The sequence below is a fragment of the Onychostruthus taczanowskii genome, unplaced genomic scaffold (genome assembly GCF_017590055.1).
Source record: "Onychostruthus taczanowskii isolate IOZ18803 unplaced genomic scaffold, ASM1759005v1 scaffold12, whole genome shotgun sequence".
NCBI classification, from domain to species: Eukaryota; Metazoa; Chordata; class Aves; order Passeriformes; family Passeridae; genus Onychostruthus; species Onychostruthus taczanowskii.
The window spans coordinates 1,797,603-1,817,555 of NW_024498351.1; the positions used below are offsets into that span (position 1 = coordinate 1,797,603).

The window sequence follows — 19,953 nt, forward strand, 5'->3', positions numbered from 1 at the left end:
GTTTTCAGGAATTACAGATCATTTTGGTTGGCCCTGGATGTGAGATTTTAAAACATGGATAAGCTATTCCCTTTTTTTTATCATAGGCTGTAAAGGAAATAAATTCCCAGATGCATCGAGATTCTGAGAAGCATTGCTAGCACTCAGACTCTGTCAACAGTTCCATCTAAAACTATTATTTAATGTAGAGTCATAAACACCTTTCTGTAAACATTTATTTAGTGCCTGACAAGATCTCCTCTCTAAAGGGGTGGGGGATGGTGTTGTTCCAAAAAACCAGAGGTTTAAAACATTTTTAATGATATCTTTAAAGGCTGTGTTCTAAATCTGTCATGGTTCAATACTGTCCTTATTCAAATTCTATATTGGGGTAAGTTTGTTCTGGACTCGTACAGTGCCTGGCACAGTAGGGTTCTCAGAGACCCAAGGCACTGCAGTGAAAGCAATAATACAGATTTAATATTGACTGTGTTTATGCAGTCTGACCCTGAGTACTGCTTAGCTCCTGGGTTCTGCTGTCTGGCTCAGCTATGTCTTGACTCTGTGTTGGGGTGAAATGTGGGAATATGATCCCTGTGCTTTGCCCCCTGCCCAGTCTGGAGGGAGGGAAGAGTTTCTGTGGACTAGCAGGGAGCCAGAGTGATCTCCCTGAGGTGCAGTAACATGGAGTACCGCTGTCCCACAGGCTAGGCACAGCCACCAGGACTTAATCCCGCCTCACAAAGCCCAAATGATCAGCTTGTGCATCTGTGTGAGCAGGAGCTGGGTCTTTGTTTCATGTGCTCAGCAGTCTCTGTAGGCAGCATCACCGAGTCTGTTTGCTCTGGTGGGTTTTTGATTTAAAAAAGCCCTAAACTTGCCATCTGGTCCACTAAAGAGGAGCCTTCTTTCTATGGAGCACCAACTGTGTGATACAATTTGCAGGATGAGAGCTGAAAAGTTGTGTGTTACTAAGTGAAATAACATCACTGCCACCTCCCAGATGCATTATTGTTATGAGCAGAAATTACAAACATCACAATTAACTAACTGGAGGTGCTGTTGGCTCTGTGCCTTATTGAAACAAAAATCAGTTGTTATTTTCCAGACCTGACACACAGACAAAGGATGGCTTACTCCCATAGCCTCGCTGCATTTCGGGAGCTGGATGGAAGTGTGTGTTCCACGCTCCCCCAGGCTCCGGCCACGTGCTGGTACAGGGAACACAGTGGTATGCCTAAGGAAGCCGTGCTGGTGCTACGGCAGGATCTGCCTGGATCTAGGTGCCATTTATCACAGCATAAGAAACTGACCCCAAAGAAGGGAAGAGGAAAAGGAGGGCTCTGCAATTTTCGTCTCTGTCACAACCTGCAAGAAAAGCCTCACTTTAGCTGCTGCTGACATTTTACTGTTGAGAAAATCAAATCTCAATTTTCAGTGGAAAATTTTTAAAGAATGGTAAGTGCAAGCAAGTGCACATGTAAGTCTACCTTCAAACATGACTGCATAGTGGAAGAAAATAACTTTCTATAGTTTTAATCTCTACTAATCCACAAGGTTGGGGTTTACTTGTTGCAGACTGAATTTTTCAGGTAATGCTTTATATAAAAGTAGTATATAAAACCATCCAGTCCTGGTTTATTCTACTTGTTTTAGTCTACAGGTGAATAGAGATTTATTAGATGTTCTGTCAGGCAAGGAGGAAGCAAATCTGACATACCGACAGAACATGACTAATACCCAGTTCACACAGAAAGTCTTTTTGTTAGCATTGATGTAACTTCTTTGCTAAGAGAGCAAGCAAAAATCTGCTTGGTTCTTTCAGCAAAGCACTGAAGCACAAATCTAACCTTAACTATGTGAATATCACTGAGCTTTTATAGGTATAACTAGTGTTAGAAATTTCAAAATATTTGCATATTCATTTAATTGCTGAGGGATCTCCCACTGCTTCAATAAAATATCCAGAAAGAAAATTCTGAATATTTAAAGGAGATTTTAAAATATTGAGCAAACATGGGTACAAATTACCTTCACATGCCTGCATTCCATTTTTTTAATAATTTCTGGTCTGGTGGTGCCTGCTAATGTGTGTGTATATTCTAAGAAAACAGAAGTATATATCTATATTTATTTATTTATTTATTTTTATTTTATTTTTATATTTTTATATTTTATACATTTATTATATTTTATATAAATTCATATTATATATATTTTTTATATATATTTTTTTTTTTTTCTGTTTTCTTAGAATTGTCACAGTGCCTATCTTTATTGGATCAGACAGTACTAATGTAATTGAATGGTAAGTAGCGCATAGGAGACCATGTAATATTTAAAAATTCTTTTAGCAGCTTATCTCAACTGAGGCAGCAGCAGTAGCCTGGATTCTGGAATGCTTGATTTCTATTGAAAATCCTGAGTGGCTTAAAACCCAATCTAAACAAGTATGTCTGTAAAATGCACTAAAGTGTACATATCCTTTAATATTTAATAAATCAATAAAATTTAGTTGTCCATTTCATAAGAAACTTCTTTATGGACCAAGGCTCTTTGGGCTAGCAGCAGGGTTAACAGGATGAAGTTAGCTCTTAACAAATTTGTAAATTTGTTTCCCATTAATATGTGTTGTCAAATTAATGGAGACTGAGATTTTTAGCATTACAGGCATTTTAGGAAAACATCAGAGGGCTCTGTATTCCTATTATTTTAAAATGTTTGGTATTACATGTGAAGCCAAACATGTTATGTGTAAAAAAAATAAACAGAGATCTTGCATTTTTTTGCAATCTTAATTTATGCATCAATTTCTTCCTTTCCCACATTTGGTTGGAGAAAGGGGGGGTTAAGCCTCTGCATCCACCAAACTACACCTAGTTCACATGAGCAGATTGCTGTACAAAATCCACAAAGGCATCCACTAATCAATTCTTTGGAGGAAAGTGGGTTCATCTATTTTTGCTACAAGGAAAAGTTGTTCTTTGCAAAAAGCCCTTTGCCCTTCGCCATGTGAATTAGCAGTACACTGCTGTTAGTCTAAGTGGATTAAAAAAGAGTAAAGACTCCTGGTCCATGAAAGCCTGCTCTATAGCTAGATTTTGTACAAATATAACTGTGTCAGTTGTGTGAGAGACCTGGAGAGGGGGAAGCACAAGGGGGCTCTTTTAACTTCATCTACAGCTCCTGGTATCAATGCGCTTACAGTGGCAGGAAGGTGCTTGCAAGTCATTCCTTTTCCTGGTGAAGAATAACAACATCGGTATGGGGTCTTTATGTTGGTATAATGGCAGTCACGATATGGGGCAGGGGGGAATGGCTGTGTTTGTGCTCTTATGCCCAAGTGGAGGAAGAGGCACAGCTCCTGTGTGCAGACACAGCTGAAATAATGCGCTTCCCAAGGAAGGCAACAGTGCCCTTCTGCAGCTATAAAGTGCTGGGCTTAAGAATTTTGCTTGTGAGCATATCAAGGAGCTTGGCATGTTGACTAGATAAATGTTTAAAAATAAGTCTAGTGCCCAAGCTGACAAGCTTGTGCTTTTTTGAATATATTAATCTGAAGAAGAAAATGGATTTATCTGGAAGTTTTTTTCATTTGACTGAGGCTCTCGTCAGGGCTGTAACACGTACTTGCCTTTTTCGTTACTCACCTGAATATTTTTGGTATCTTGAAGCAGGGAAGATAAAGAGAATTGTATTCTATTAATCACCCTTCTCTTTGTTCTCAAGCTACCTCTGCTCCTTCTATCCCTCTTCCAATCATACCTCCCTTGCCAAATCTTTAGAAAAAAAGTAATCACTGCTATATTCTTTCAGGGACTCTAGCACTTACTGGTACAACATGTAATTCTTGTGTCTAATTTGCTTTTTTGTCATCTGACTGGGAGCCAGTTAAAAAAAAAAAAACAAAAAAAACCCAAAAAAAACCAAAAAACAAACAAGAAAAACCCAACACATTAAAATGGAATTTTATAAGTAACAGATGTGGGAGGTTTGGGTTTTTTTTCCTTTTTTTTTTTTTTTTTTTTTGTGAAAAATGTTTGGGTTTTAAAATGTTCAAAGTTTTTAGAGAAAAAAACAATCTAATTCTGTTTGCTTATTTTGATTTTTCTTCTTTTTCTTTTGTTCTTTTCTCTACTTTCCTGAACTTAGAAGGCAAATAAAAATTTCCTAGGCAAGACAAAGAGGAAGAGTATTGTCTTTGGTTTTATCATGGTGAAGTAAGCACAGAGAGGGTAAAGTCAAGAATTTCCACAAAATTGGAATACCAGAGAGGTTACATTGTGTTCTTCAGGTACTCACCATTACATGGTACAAATTCCACTGTCATTATTCACCAGTAACATGTCTAGCAATTATTTTAACTGGACAAAAAAGGGTTTGAAGAAAAATTTTGGAGAAAATTGTGTAGTTTGGTGTTACCTTAAGATCAACACTTTTGATAGCCTCCTCTTCTGTATGGGTACCAGAGGAGCACTGATTACAAACATCCTCAAACTCCAGCTCCCTATCTCTCCCTTCTCTAGCCATCATAACAATAGGTTGTAATCTCCATGCATAGCTATAACACTGCTTGTGTATAGAGATATAACTTTATAAGAGCCAGTGCTGTCTCCTGTCAGATACACTATGTGCCCTCAGGTCTCCATCCCAGGGCCCATTGCAGCTCCATGCCAGGCTCCATGCACAGCAAGATCCTGACGTGACATGGGGTGGGGACATCGCTGGAACATGTATGTGCATAGTGTGAGTATAAAGAGCTGTTTGATCCTAAAACATGTAGACACTATCCTCAAGCTGAAGGCTGCACACCAGCACTGCTCTTTGGTGCCCTCTTTCCACCCATGAGTAAACGTTCAGCTTGAGGCTTCTCACCTGTGTAGAAAAACCCTGTTTTCTTCTCCTGGGATAAGAAAAGAAAGGCAGAGGTGGCCCAGTTTGCCGCAGAGAGAATGGGGTGGGCTGGAACTGGGTTCCTTCATGCAAAATCCTGGGGATGGAACAATGTCATTCCCAGACCAACTGATAGTGACAGTCCCACTTCCTCTCCAGCCACAGCTGCTACCACCTCATCCCTGAGCCCTTCCTGGGTGGAAACAGCAGCCTGGCTTTGCAAGGCTGTGGCAGAGGTGACACAGGCAATGGGGCCCACTCAGGCTGAGCTCTTCCCCCAGCATGCTCTTCACCATGAGGATGGAAAATGTCATCTAACCAAACTCACTATTGTTGCCTTCATTATCTACGCCGATTGCCCACTACTCGCACTTACAAACTCCAGAGTGGATTATGACCCATCACAATTCTTCCTAATGCCACAGTGCCCTTGTCTGTGCTGTCTCAGGCTGTCATGGTCTTGGGCTGTGAGTGTTCTGATTCAAACAGTGTTTAGTTCCCCACCATCTCTACAGACAAAGTGATCAGCCCTCCCTAAATTTCAGCCTGGACTGGATAAATTAATTCTTTTGTCAAGTTCTGTTTTATAAAAAGTGGTGATTCCAGCCGTCACTCGACCACAAACTCTTTAAGATCTTCCAAGCTGGCCAAGGAAAAGCCTGCCCAGCCCAGTGGAGCCTGGGGTGGGTAGCTGGGGTTCAGAAAGACAGCCTGCGGGTCTGTTTGACAGATGCCTGGGTGGTTCCAAGGAGTGAAGCAAGCAGCAGCCCTGTCTTGCCATCAGTGCAGGGAGCTGGCTGGGGCGTACTGCAGCAGCTTGGCTTTGTAACACATCCGTGCATGTTTCCTGCAGCAGCCACAGTTCGATGCAAGCTGTGGGGTACCACATGAGTAAGCTTCAGATAATTTAGCTGCCCAACTCTAAGTCTTTCTAGAGTACGTCCAAAATAGAATTTCAGAAATTTGGCTGATAATGTTTAGGAGAGGAAAGGGCATGTTCCTCACACCAGTATAACCTTTTCAGCAAATTAATATCCCTGCTCCTAAGCATATACAAGCCATTGCTTTGCAGCAGGATGAGATTGTTTTTCTCTTTTTGGAAAATGAGCCAAATGGTAGATTAATTTCATTATCCCTGGAAACAGTGGATGAGCCATTTGTGTAGAATCTTTAACCAAAAGATACATAAATCAGCAGCCAAAGATAGACAACTATCGTGGATGTTTTCGTATGAAGGAACGTATGGAAAAAAATTTAAATAGTTATTTACATGAGGCAACTTTACATTCTAATGGATGCAATGTAGTGCTGTATTTCCCAATAACAGCAGTTACTAATTCAGGCATCTGTGTCACACCTTTTGCTAAAGCACTTCTTCAAGGAATGTATTTCACAAGTAGTGTGTTAAAAATTATCTCACTTTTCTTAATGCATTAGCAGTGAATTTAAATATGCTTCATAATGGGATCTTTCCCCAACTGCTGAGATCCCATTACCCAACGAATCTCCTGTGTGCCTCTCCCCTACACATGCAAATTAAGCTGTCCCTGTCCTGTTCCCATCTTTTCCTTGCAGCTGTGGCTTCAAGAAACCAACTGAGTTGCAGGCAAAAATATCAGTGGCTGCTCTGAGGGCTTGAAGGTGTCTAAGAGAATAAAATCCAGTCTGGGTCTTCATGATAGACCAGCAACATCCTCCCCCTCAGGAGTTCTCAAAGCAGCTACAACCAGCAGTATCCTAGGAATGCAGTTTCCATGCAGCACTTCTTTTTGGCGCAGCATCTAGTCTACTGAATATTATCCCATAGGATTCACAGCTCACTGGGGAGAAAAAACTTTTCCCAGAATCTTCACAAGCAGATCCCTGGAAGGGTCGAAGGTCTAGATCTATGCCAAAAGAAGTAGAATCTTTCTGTGAATGAGAAATCATTGTTGCCTTTTGCATATAGATGCACTGAGGTGGAGAGCTTAAGCAACATACCCAGGGTTACAAAGCAACCAAGTGGTAGAGCAGAAACAGACATCTGGCATCCTGACTCCTATTTGTCTCTAGTTTCTATTCTCTCTTTCACTGATGCTTTCAAATCTGTAGTTAACATTGCTGTTATGCATTTAGAAATGAATACAAATAAGTACTTTTTTTTCTAGTGGGCAATAAAGATGAGTTGATTTTGCACAGTTGTAAAATTCTGTTACGTATAAAGGATTCTTTATTTTATAATAGCTATTAGAATGTTTGTTTGTGGGATTTTCTTGGGCTGGAAACTTCAGATGGAGCATTGCTTTGAGCTAATCATTTAGCAAAGGACAAAGATACCTTAGATTGCTGACTCGTCCTATAGTTAATGGTTCTCTCAGGCTTTTCTCTGTCAAATGTGGCAACTATGACATCAAATGTTATCTCTGTAAACACATGCCAACTCAAAATAGCACATGGGGTGGGGGGGGAAGGGAGAAGGACAAAAAGTTCCTTATCCTATATTTTAGCCAAGATTATGATCACCAGCATGTTCCTCTCAGCACAGAAAAAAAATAAACTTCAGTTCACCTACACTTTACAAAATTTAATTTTCAAAAATTAATTACTGATGTAACAAACCATTTCACTTTCAAATTAGTCACATTAGGAAATCATGCTCTAAGTGCATGAAGTATAGAATTCTTACTTCTGGAATGTCAGAGTTTGAGTTGTGATGGGGGACACTATGAGTGTGCAGAGGGACACTATGGGCATGAGGATAGCTACAGCTGTTAGAGACCTTTTTCTAAAGATTTCCCAAGGCAGTAGACTGGCACTTCAGACAACCAGACTGTTTTGTTGATCTGCCACTGATCTGCCATGTGACCTTGAGCAAGTCTTTTCACTTTCCTCTAGCTCTGTTTCTCCTCCTACAATTTGCCTTATCTATTTAAATGGCAGCCTTTCTGAGCAGGGAATTTCTCACCTTGTGCTAGCTAGCAGTGCTTAGCTGAATGTGAACCCGTCTTCCTTGGGATTATTGTATTGCAAAGCCAGCAAGTAACTACCAATTAAAAGCACTAGTATAAAATACTAATATGCTATTTTTCCAGAGGGAATGTTAGTACAGTCAGAGAAACAGTGATCCCTCTTTCTCCACTACTTCACTTCTGCTGCTCTTCATATCTAGAAGATGAAGCAACCAGTGCTGCCACTTTACAGTCAAAGTTTCTGGAGGCAAGTCTCAAAACCATGAAGATGAGGAGTGTAGCAGCATGAGGCAGAGCTGGCCAAGCTGTGGCTGCTGAGCTGCACTTGGCTTAGGAGCAGGTCAAATCCACTCCCATGCTGGGTTTTATCAAGGAGGATGAGAGGTGCTCCTAATCCTGGCTGTGAGTGAAAGTGAGCTTGCAGAGCTGCCAAGGCTCTGGCTGCAGTGCTGGAGCTCAGCCACCCGTGCTGACAGCCCAGGGCTGGCAGTGTGTATTGTCCCAGGGGCTGGGTACCTCTGCTGGTGGCCAGCTCCAGGGCTCGCAGGCAACACAGCCGTGCTGAGCCACACAGACCGAAGTCTGCAAAGCTCTCTCCTGTTAACCTGCACACACAGTGTGGAGCAGCAGAGGACAAATAACCCAGGTGGTTCACAGCCCACCAAGACCTCTGTGCCTGAGGAGGTAATTTAGAGGCAGCTGAATGACACGGCTGCTCAGCAGCAGAAAGTCACAGCCTGCTTTAGTTTTTTCAGTGTGGATAATTGTCACTGGCGCTGTCTCATAATGAAACACACCATGAATAAGAACAGGTACAGAGTGTAGAGGCCTGCTTCAGAGTCTGGGCTATGGTGCACCTTTCCAGAATTTGTAAGCAAGAGCCTTGCGTATCTTAATTTACATGTGTGACATCTGTTCCTAAACTTTGAAAAAAGTATAAAATAAAAAGCACCCTAAATGGGCTTTTCTTCATCTTTTGTGGCTTATTATCCCTAGCCATCTCCAAGCAAGTAATCTGTACAGCCTGTGGAATCACATCCCACCAGAGTTTTGGTTAGGGTCTTAGACCTAGAGGCCAGTAGTGCGGGGAAGTTCTGTCTTCCCCCAGAATCAGTGGCATTAAACCCTTTTTGGAATAGAGAAGTTGTCTGATTGCCTGGTGCTGAACCATAATTTTTGGAGGGAAGGTGGTTTTTGGTGATGATATAATACGTGCTACAGCCTATGTTGACTTTGGCAAAGCAGTTTATTATCTTAACTAGGAGTTGTTTGTAAGTTTGTCCAGAAATATTGAATATATTTTACAAGCTAGGTGCAAGTTGTCAGCTTGCAGCACATGCACAGTAGAGCAGTTTCCTCGGCATTCTTCCCATAAATTAAACAAATGCCCAGACTATCTAAGGCAGCAGTTCACTTCAGAGAACAGGATTTCTTAGCACAGGTGTGAGGACAAATGTGCCTACCTAACTCATCTGCACAATTTGGGAAGCTGGAGCTTTCTCTCAAAAGGCTTGTATGGCACATGCTCATCATGCTCACAGCATCCATTTCCCAGACAAGCAGACACTTTCCCCCTCCATCTGCAGGCTGGGGAGAGTAAGCATAGGGGAGTGAAGGCTGTGCCTGTGCACACACATGGCAAATCCCAGAGCTTTCTGCCTGGAATCCCTGAGTCAGTAAGCAGCTGGATTTGTATCCCAGTCAGGAAGGCTGCTCTCAGAGGAACATCTGGCTCCAGTCTCTATCTTGTCTGCTGTTCCTTCACACATCTACTTCCTTAAAAAGAGCTTACTGGAGTGAGCAGAAGGGAAAACTGGCTCCAGGTCCTTTTGGCTACTTAAAGAGGACCACCCTGTTGCACTGTCAAACAAAAGTTATATATTTCCTACAAAAAAAATATAATACTTAAATAAGGGAGACAATTAGATGTAGTTGCCTGTTGCAATGCAGTTCCAACATCTTTGGGATGACTCGGAAGTTTATATGTGCAAGAATGCTGACTGCTGCTCGCCTTCTCTACAGTTTGATCTTCCTGGCTGTTAGAGAAAGGGCTCTGCACAGAAAGGATTGAGTGGAACTTTTGGGTGTTTGGGGGCATTGTGTTAAATATTAAGCAGGGATGCCAATCTGCCCAGACTTCCAGATGACTTCCATGTTTTGCAAATTGCCCCAAAGAGGCTAGTGGCAATATTTTTAGAGGCTCATATTGCTTAGTGTGAATGACAGCAGTTGAGTGTCTTCTGTGACAATTTCCAAATAAGCACAAGCCTAATGAGAAAGGAGAAGAACAAAGACCACTGCTGTGGGGCAACAGATTTGAGGGAAAAAGTTGTGATTTTGTGGTCAGTCAAATACGGAATGTGCTGGTGGTTCCATAAGATTTTCTAATGGAAAAATCATAAGCTGCAAATAGTTAAATCAGAGTCTGTGTTTCTCAGCAAACATCTTAAATTACACATAAAAAAATCTCTTAAACACTTTAGCTTAAGAGAGGCCCTGTCTAGCTCTAGATCCTTTGTCTTTTGGGAATTTTGCAGCAGACCACCCACTGGGAAAATGAAAAGTTGGCATCTCTACTACTGTGGCACTTTTTCTGGAGACGAGCCCCTAAAATGCTTTGCGCTTTTCCTTGGGAAGACCAAATGAAAAGGTCTGACTTGATCAACTTGATTTGACAAAGCAGAGAGTTATAAATCACTCATGCCATCGTACCTAAACTATTAGGTACTCTTTTTACATTATTTGAACCAAATGTGTTGCTTCACCCCACTACTTACATGTAACGTAATCAGCTCACACTTGTCTACAATTTCACATAGAGACATGATGTAGATGCCTTGTCTCAGATAATGAGCTGGTTGTACTAATTACATAAATCTGTCCCAACCTATTAAAGTCTTTCCTTAATGATATTGCAGTGAGATGGCTGCTTCATTCTGAGTCAGTTTTTCCTGTAGCTGTGCCTGTCTTTTGGATTGAAACCTTTTGTGGTTCCTTAGTGAAGGTAGCCAATTTCCACTCCATGGGCAAACAAGCCACTTTGTCTCCAGATAATTTTATGAAGATTATGTTTTTCACCAGAATAAAAGATATGGAGTTGGAACACTAATCTTATGCATTAAAAAAACCAATAACAACAACAACAAAAATTAAAAATATATTTTTTTAAAATCCATAAAAAAGAAGGTGTGCATTATGCATAAGAAGTACCCATTTCTAGATAGAAATTAGGGATTTAATTTGTCGGCCATAAGCTGAAGTGCTCTTCCTTACCAAGTTAACTGGGCATTTCACAAACACCAATGCACTTTTATCTTTACACCACATGGGAAACAATTTTTGCTCTAGTTAGGCAATTGTTGCTCGAAGGGCAGCTGGAAAAGAATGTCTGCATGGCATATGAACTACACAGGACCTTCCAGGTGCCCATCTCCTTTGGTACACACCAAGGACCTGATGAGAACACACTGTAATTCCCTCTAAGCTTGCTTGTGTGCCTGGTTTCCTTCCTGTAGTTAAATACGTAGGCCTATTCAACATATTTTTGACTGCTTAAAGCATTACACCAGTCTAGATGACCAGAATACGCACTTGGATTTGAAGGTCTTGAAGCATTCCTGATCCTTCAGTTTAAATACCATCTTAGTAGCTTGACCTTGTCCATGTGCCTGAAACATGAACTAGTGCTTGTGTCCTGCATTTCACTGAGTTCAGCATTTGTACAGCCTATTTGCAACCTGGTTAGCTATGCTCAGCTTCAAAACCTGCCAAATGTTAGGATGGGCCAGTAACACCATGGCCAAGGACCCTCTGTGTAGAAGGGTCCAGGAGACAGGGTGTGTCTGTCAGACCCTCTTTGCTGAAGGCAAAAGATAGGGTCATTCTGCGCTCCCATAGTATCTAGCAATTGTCTCACCCTCTTGGTGCTGGGGCCTCAGCTACCAGCTCCCTTGGGGTTTTACTGTTTGCTCACAGAGGGAGTCTGGAAGAAGAGTTCACTTCCAGAAGATGGAGACGTCCCATCCATAAACACTTCACAGGGGAATATGGGAGAGTGGGAAGCAGCTGAAAGAGGGGTTACTACTGTGCCTCCAGTCAACAGCAACTCTTGGCTACAGTCTAAAACATCAAGAGCCCCTTGGGGTACTGTGTGTCCAACACCAGTTACTACGCCAGATTGCATGGCAGCAGTTTAATCACAGAGGCCGCGGAGCCAGGGTTGCATAGCTGATGTCATGCCTTTAGGAGTTCAGCAGTGCGGAGCTGTAGCATTGTGTGTAGATGAGTGTCGGATACTGTCTTGGGTTTCTTGCCAACATGTCAAGAACTGCTTTTTGTGATTTTATACTTTTCACTGATTTGGCTGAAGTCCATATTTCTAGCCCCAAATCACACATCTCCTAATGGACAGTGGCAGGCTTTTATTTGTACCTCTGGGAGACCTCAGCACACTGAGAACAAATCCTCAAGCAGGTACTTTCTCAAGCACTCTGCAGTTGAAAAGCATGGCAGGACAGGACTGGAGCATTATTTCTTGAGGCATGTTCTAGGCTCTGCTTTTTCCCTTGTAACAGCCTGACATTCCTAATCCTCTGGGGTAATCAGGATGGGCATTCTGCCCACAACACTCCACACACTCTGCTGGTATATACATGTAAACTAGATTTTCCAGTGAAATTTATCAGAGGCCATGAAGAATAACAAGGAATAAATTCTGAGCATCTTCATTACCTTTATAGAATCTACATTAAGACTACCAATTTAGCTGTCCCATTTTCCCTCTGTGGGAAATTCAATTAGATTCCTTTTAAGAAAGTGAAAATGTGCCACTAAAATAAATCAGTAAAACAAAATTGCCTGGTTATATCACCAATGAATTAGATTCAGAATCATCACTCTTGTAACATACCACCCCTGAGCTGATCTAGAGAGTATACAGATTTGTCTTAATGACAGCACATTGGTTTCGGTGGCATTGTATTCAATTGAGGTTTATTCTTGTGACAGTCACTGCACAAGTCATCTCACAGGAACCAGAAATAAGTTCTCTTTTCCTCTTCTCAAGCTGTTTCATCTTTTCTTCTTATTCATTCTTTGGCTTCATTGCTCCAGACAGAAGAGAGAAGTAAGGGAACCACTCTGTGACTTCTAATGCAACATGTTTCTAACATGCATCTGCATGGTGTGTGCTCATGCCTGCAAACTCCAGAGAGGGTCAGCATGGTCTCTTCCTTTCCCCATGAAAAGCCTCCACACAGTTCCTTTAGAGGGTTTTCTCCATTTCAAATTCCTTTATTTCCCTAAACATAAGACATACCAAATAGCTGCTTGATTTCTCTGGCCAGAGATTAAGTATTTTCTGGTTGGGAATTTTTTTGTTCTAGGCACTGTAGAACCTCCAGTTATTCTTCTTGCCCAGCCATGCAAGATTAAATGAGCCTGTCTAAGGCCATAAAAAGGGAACCTGTTTGCAGTTCTTCCTCTCCAGCCTTGGAGTCTGGTCCTGATTCAGCATGTTCCGTGGGCACATGCTCCATTCCTGCTGTCTTCCAGTATGGGTCGAGTCATTCTCATCCTGTTCAAATGCCATCGGAAGCCGATGGCATTTATGTATATGCATGCATTGGATCAACAAGCACCTCACAGCTTCTGCTCCTTCCAGCACAAGGAGGGGAACACTACACTGACCGGTGTAGGTCCGTAATATTTCCATGTAAACAATGCTTGCTTGGGTCCCCAAGCTGTGTTATTTATGTCCCCAGAGCTGCCAGCTCTACCAGAGGGAATATGAGTGGTCTCAAATAGCAATGCCTGGCCATCACAAGAATTAAGTACTTCATTGTCCTGGAAAGAATTGTTAGAGCTGTGCTCCAGTTTCAGAAGCCTTTCAGTTCAGAAGACAGAAAAATGCAACATGTCCTGTGCCCTAGATAATTCAAAGGAAACACCCCCTAAGTTCCTGAGAACCTACAACTGTCATTTATGAGCAATGAGACCACTCTTAGAGGTAATTAATATCCCTTTTTGTTGTGAAAAAAAAAAAAAAAACCCAAACCAAAATAAAACAAAACCACCCCTGTCAGTGGGCGCCAGTATTTCTGGTCTGCATCAGGGGGTGAAGTTTAAAACAGCATCTCAGGTGCATGATCCAGGATTTAAAAAAATGACCTGTGCTATGAAACATCCCTCCCCAAGTCCTTAACTTACTGAGCTATAGCTGTTGACATGTGAGAATGGCTGTCGCCCTGATCGTGTCACGCCAACATTATTTGTCAAGGATGTTGCCGGTCACCCACTGATTACAAGCTAAAGTCTCTGACCTCCTGGCTCAGCCAACAGTTACAAGTACATCAAGTAGGACAAAGGTGTCCCTTAACTTCCAAATAAACCATGAGAATAAAGCCCAACTGCCTGTTGGTGTTAACAAAACACATGGAGTATTTTTATCTCTGGAAAGCTATTTCCTATTTGTAATACTACTTGAAACCCTTTCCAAGTTTTCATTTGATGTTTCTTGCATTCATATATTTTATGTATCTTATTTTCATTTTCCAAACATGTTTATTAAAAATGTTCTCAGGGTGATGGGCCTTGTGGTAGGAATTTCTGTTTTGGGAAAAAAATGCCAGAGTTGGAGGTTTTTGCCAGAAGGATGTGAAAGCTGAAGGAAATAACAATGACTGGGGCTAGAGATTTGTCACAGGGAGTTAGAACGTGAAAATTTACAGTCTGGCCATGAGAGAGTCCAGGCTAAAGCCATGAATTTATAGGAAGCATTGCCAAAAGCTGGATGCTATTATTTTACTCAAACTCTGTTTTGCTTTGTATGAAAAAAAAAAAAATCTAAAAAAATTGAGAAATGCCAGAGACTTTGGCTCTGCATATAGAAGAAAGAGGGCAGAAAAGCCACCTCAGTCTCCACTGCTCTTCCCATCCCAGCTGAAGAGTGGGAAGCACGCATGACCTTCCCTGGAGAAATCATGGGAATTCAACCACCCCAAACCCCATAGGGAGAGTTTCTGCTTACTTGGGAACTGCCCTTGCACAGAGCACTGCCAGCTCAGACTCTGCTGACTTCAAAGGAGCACCAAACGGGCTGGCACCCAGTCACACTGACACATCGTCCCCCAGCCTGGCAAGAAATTCCTTCACTCCTTAGTTCTGCATCACAAACTCAGCAGATGCAAGAGTTTGTGGCTCGGAAGGTTGAAAACTGCATCGGCACAGGCTTGTAGATTCCTTCTCCTCTCCAGATAATGCAGTCTTGAAAGTGCCCATCAAGGTTTTACATAAAGAAAAGGCTTTATACTCCTTTATGCTTTTATTGTCCCAGTGACCTTAATTGTTGGTGGGGTTTGTTTTTTTTTTTTAATTGAATGAAACAAACGAGTTCCCTTCATTTTTTTCACTTTTAAAAACTATGAAGTCTGGATCTGCTGGAAAATTACTTGTGAGACCTCTGGATCTCTTACTTGCACAGAAGTAGCCACTTATATTTATTGCTTTACATATGGCCACAATCCAGCAAATCACTCAGGCATGTGAATAACTTTCAGCATGGAAGTAGTCCCCCGTGAGGCAGTGGGACTACCACCACACTAAATATACACATCAAGCGATGAGCTCGGCTCCACCCTCGTGTTTTCCCAAGCGCTGCCACTTCTCCACATACACACCCAGCAGGCAAGGGGGCTTGTTCCTCGGGTTCCTTTCCAATTGCATAAATCCCAGTTGCGGATTTGAACTGTGGGCTGCACTGATGGCTACACACCCATTGATCCTTGCCCGCGTCTGCCCACCAAGGTTATGCAGTCCTGTGCTCCATTCAGATTAAATAGTCTCCCTCTTTTCCCTTTAATCCCGAGAAAAATACGTTACGAATTTGCAGGGGGAGCCTTGTTGAGTTTTATAGAGCCTTGCTGCAATGTATGAGTAGCTCTTCTTATCACAGGCACAGAGACACAGACCCCTGGAAGGGCGGGAGCAGCAGGGACAGCTGCGAGCCGCCCCACCTAGGCTGGCCCCGGGGGATGGGGGCTCCTGCCGCCCTGGAGGGTTAAGGGCCGAGCCTATCCAGCTTCTTTTTTTCCTCGCCATAGTTTGGAGGGAGCGAGGCGGCCCCAGTACCCCGACGGTTGCGACCTTCGGTGGTCCCCTGTGGGGCTTCACTCTCTTCACGGGGAAATGAGACTGTATCTCAGGGCATGCGGACCCAGGGTTAGGACCGCAGACAGCCAGCGGGATTTAGGGGGAGAGAAAAGGGGGGAGAGGAGGGAATGGCAAATACTGCGTAGCAACGGTAAGACGTGAAGCCGAGAGCGCTAAGTGCATACCAGGATTTATAGGTGGACTTTACAGGACGTTTTACTACAACCTGGGAGATGATTCATTTTTATACATAGCCTGTTACACTGCGGGGCCGCTCCAGCCGGTTAATGTTCAACGCGGGCCGGGCTTAGCGGTGGGCGCAAGCCCGCGGCCGGGAAAGGGACTGCGGCCATCAGCTTCGCTCCGCGCCCGGCCCCGCCACGGCCCCTCAGCCCCTGGATTTGGGGGATGAAACCTCAAAAAAAAAAAGTCAAACTGCGGGAGAGACTGAATGGCGATCACGACCCGCCATTCCGATCAGGCGTGGTTTTCACCGTCGCGGTCCGTGCATGGCCAGTCCCTGCCAAAGCCTCTGGAGCATCCCTCTAATCTGCGGGCAGCGGCTGCACAGCACAGCCCGCACAGCACTCTGTGTGTGTGTGCGCATATGTGTCTGTGTGTGCGAAATATGTACGTGTGCGCAATAGATACGCTCGTGTGTATTACACGTGTATGTGTGCGTGCGTGTATTACACGCGGGAGTGAACCTGAGACGCTTCTCCGCTGCATCCCGGCTTGGTGGGGAGCCGCGCTGGTCCGGGGCCAGCTCTCTCCCACACTCTCGCACACTCTTTGCACACTCGCACACACACAGAGACACACACAGGGCTCACACAGCTCCTTCCTCAGCGCCGTGCCGCGCCGCCCGGGCAGGCGGCTGACTCCAAAGGGTGCTCAGGTCTTCGTCACTGCCGGAGCGAGGCACTCGCGGCCTCCTGCTCCCGGGTGGGCTATTGGGCAGTTTGTGGCTTGGATTTTTTTTTTTTTAATACGCTTTTTCTTTTTTTCTTCTTTTTTTTTTTTTTTGGTGTTTTTTTTATTCTTTCTTTCCTTTTCTCCTGGTATTGGGTTGGCCATCAGCCGCGTCCATAGCCCGCTCCCGACGGGAAACTCCAGCCCGGAAAATTGCGCCTCTAGCCCAAAACTCCCAGATATATGCCATTGAAGAGTCGCGGCCGCGCAGGGCCTGCCGAGCCGCCCCCTCCCCGAGTGGGGTCCGGCCCAGGCTCTTGCCGAAGCGGTGCCGCGGAACCCGTCCCCACCTCGGTCACGCTGCCTCTCTCCCGTGGGGCTGCAGCCCGTGGGGCCCCGCTCGAACGCTGCCACCGCCGGGCTGCTCCGCCAGAGCTGCCGGGCACGGGCTGCTGGCGGCCCTGCGAGGTCGCGGGGCCAGGGTCGGGCCGGTGGCCCCCCCGCGCCGTCACAGCCCGCCCTCCGAGAAGGCAGGCTCGGCTCGGATCCCTCTGAGGCTGCGGCAGCGTTTGCCCTGCCCCGCCTGGCCCCGCGGAGGGGGGAGAGACCTGCGCTGTCCCTGCACTTCGGGGCGGGAGGGGGCTGGTCACAGCCGCAAGGGAGAAAGCGACCAAACAAGCCACCCTCATCCCCGAAATCACGGATCGACGTTCGTCGAGCACCACCAGAGGGCTGGCTCCCTGCGCAGGGGCGCGGAGCACCGGCTCCGTTCTGCCCGCTCCAGTCCCGCGGATCTACCGGCACAAGTGGGGCCGAGGTCCCTAAAAACGGCTTCAAATGCCCTTTTTTTTTTTTTTTTTTAACCCCAACAAAACAAAATACACACACACACACAACCCCCCCCCACAAAAAAAAACAAACAAACAAACAATTAAAAAATATTCCCTTGCCACTTAAAATTTGCACGTTAGAGTTTATTTTATTTGTCCTCTCTTAGAAGCAGATGCAGGAGGCCAGAGAAATTAATTCTAAAAGGGGTTCGCATTTTAAAAACTTCACATTTAGCAATCAATTAGTCCGGCATTGTATGGAGCTCCGAAGGTGTAAATCCTTCCAAGTTTCTGGATTATTGACTGTTACGCTCTATCGGGTGCCTGTTATCCAGACCTACACATGTAATACGCGTACCAAGGCAGATATTTAGCAAGGTAAATTATATGTCCCAAAAAAGCGTGTTAGTACCAGTGCCCTGAGCCGGTTCCCTGTCCTCCCTCCTTGTCTTAAGCCGGCATGGGAGGCCCCCCCGCCACGCCACTCGCACACCCCCCGCAACCCCGTCCGCGGCGGCGGGAGAAGGCGGGCTGAAAACCTGCAAAACGGAGCATTACTGAAAGAAAAAAAATGCCCCCGAAACGCGGCTTTATTGAAGGAAAAAAGCTCAACAACAAACTCTTCCCCGGGCTCAGATGTCAGCTATTTTCCAAAGGAAGTTATTTACCTCCAAAAATGCTAATGAATGTCTAAGGAAAAAAAAAAAAAAAAAAAAAAAAGTCCTTTTGTTTTATAGGTAGAAACAACTGTACAGGTATGTAAAGATCGGTATCTCGCTGGTTTGGGAAAGTACACGCGGATGAGCGCGCACGTACTAAAAACAAAGCAAGGAGAGGAGAAGGGGAAGCTCAGACAATAACCAAAAGGAGATACATCCATATCTGCGCATCATTTTGACCTTTGCTGGACGAGGCACTCCCGTATGACGGCCCGGGACTCGGGCACGCCGCCGGGGTTCAAAGTGCTGGAAGACACCGTCCGAAAACAAAAGAACGGAGCCGGGCCGGGACACGGCCCCGCCGGCCCCGGCTGGAAGGGGCGCGCTCCCGGCTCCGCGGCCGCAGCTCCGATCGGGGGGTGGTGGGGGCTGCGAGGGCCAGCGGGACTGTGGATTGGGATGTGGATTGGGATGTGGATTGGGATGTGGATTGGGAGGCAGACGGCGCTGCCCGCTCGCACGCCCTGCGCGGGGGGTTGCGCAGCAGGCGGCCTGAATCGGACTTTCCGAGGGGCGAGGGGGGTGCGAGGGGGTGTGAGCTCCTTGTCTAACCATTCTCCCCCCCACTTCTGCAAATAGGTGTTTTTCAAATTCCCCATTTCGTTGTGGCTTTTTCTCCCCCTCTTGGCGGCCTCCATTGTTCCAGGTTCACACTGCCACCGCCGATAAGAAGAAGGAAAGCCCCCGGAAAAAAAAAAAAAAAGAAAAAAAAAAGAAAAAAAAAAGAAAAGAAACCCCACCACGACCCAAGATTTTGATTTACGACCTAATCAAAACATTATATCTTTGGTCAAGTGGCGCAGAAAAATGATGACCCTCAAGGCTTCAGCTAGGGGGAGAAAGAAATTCAGACTACTCTCGGAGTGATTTATGTCCTCTCTGAGCGGTCACGTTGATTTTTCATCGTTTGAGCCATTACACAGTAGAGCGAAAAACTCTGATCCAATTTTTTTTTTTTTTTTTTTTTTTTTTTTTTTTTAGAAAAACTCTGATCCAATTTTTTTGGTTTTTTTTTTTTTTTTTTTTTTGGTCCGGAAACGGTATATATTATTCTTCTAAATGCATGCGTATACTATGTATTATATATCTAATATTTCTCCACGCACACACAGATTCTACATATGTATACACCGATATTTTATATGTATATGTATTTATATTTACAAAAAGGACTATAAATAACCAAAGACACCGAGAAGAAACGAGAGCCGAAAAAAGCGTGTAAAATACCGTGCCGATACCCGCAGCGATCCGCTCGCTGATTTCCAAGCCCGTCCCGCCGAGAGGGTTCGGGCAGAAAAGCTCTCTCGTTTCTCCGGCTCCCCTGATCCCCGAGGGGGGCTCCCGGGCTGCCAGCCCTTCGCCGCCGTCACCCTCAGACCTTTCGCCCGCAACCCAGTGAGGAAGAGGAAGAGAAGGAGGAGGAGGGGGACATTTTTGGCAGCCCCTGGCACTCACCCGGGTGAGGTGTTGACACGGTGCGGAAAAACCGAGGGGAACGGCGTTGGGTCGGGGAGGCGGCGA

The 19,953-nt window shown here is 44.6% G+C and overlaps 1 protein-coding gene across 1 annotated transcript in view; it reads left to right on the forward strand.

Moving 5' to 3' along the window:
- LOC121348386 (glutamyl aminopeptidase) overlaps positions 1 to 18,393 on the forward strand; it is a 64,369-nt gene extending 45,976 nt beyond the window's left edge. Inside the window, exons 21-23 of the mRNA XM_041427800.1 lie at positions 15,920 to 16,037; positions 17,049 to 17,686; positions 18,166 to 18,393. Coding sequence (XP_041283734.1) covers positions 15,920 to 16,037; positions 17,049 to 17,686; positions 18,166 to 18,393 — 984 coding nt within the window. The remainder of the gene's footprint in view (positions 1 to 15,919; positions 16,038 to 17,048; positions 17,687 to 18,165) is intronic.
- Positions 18,394 to 19,953: the final 1,560 nt, after the last annotated feature.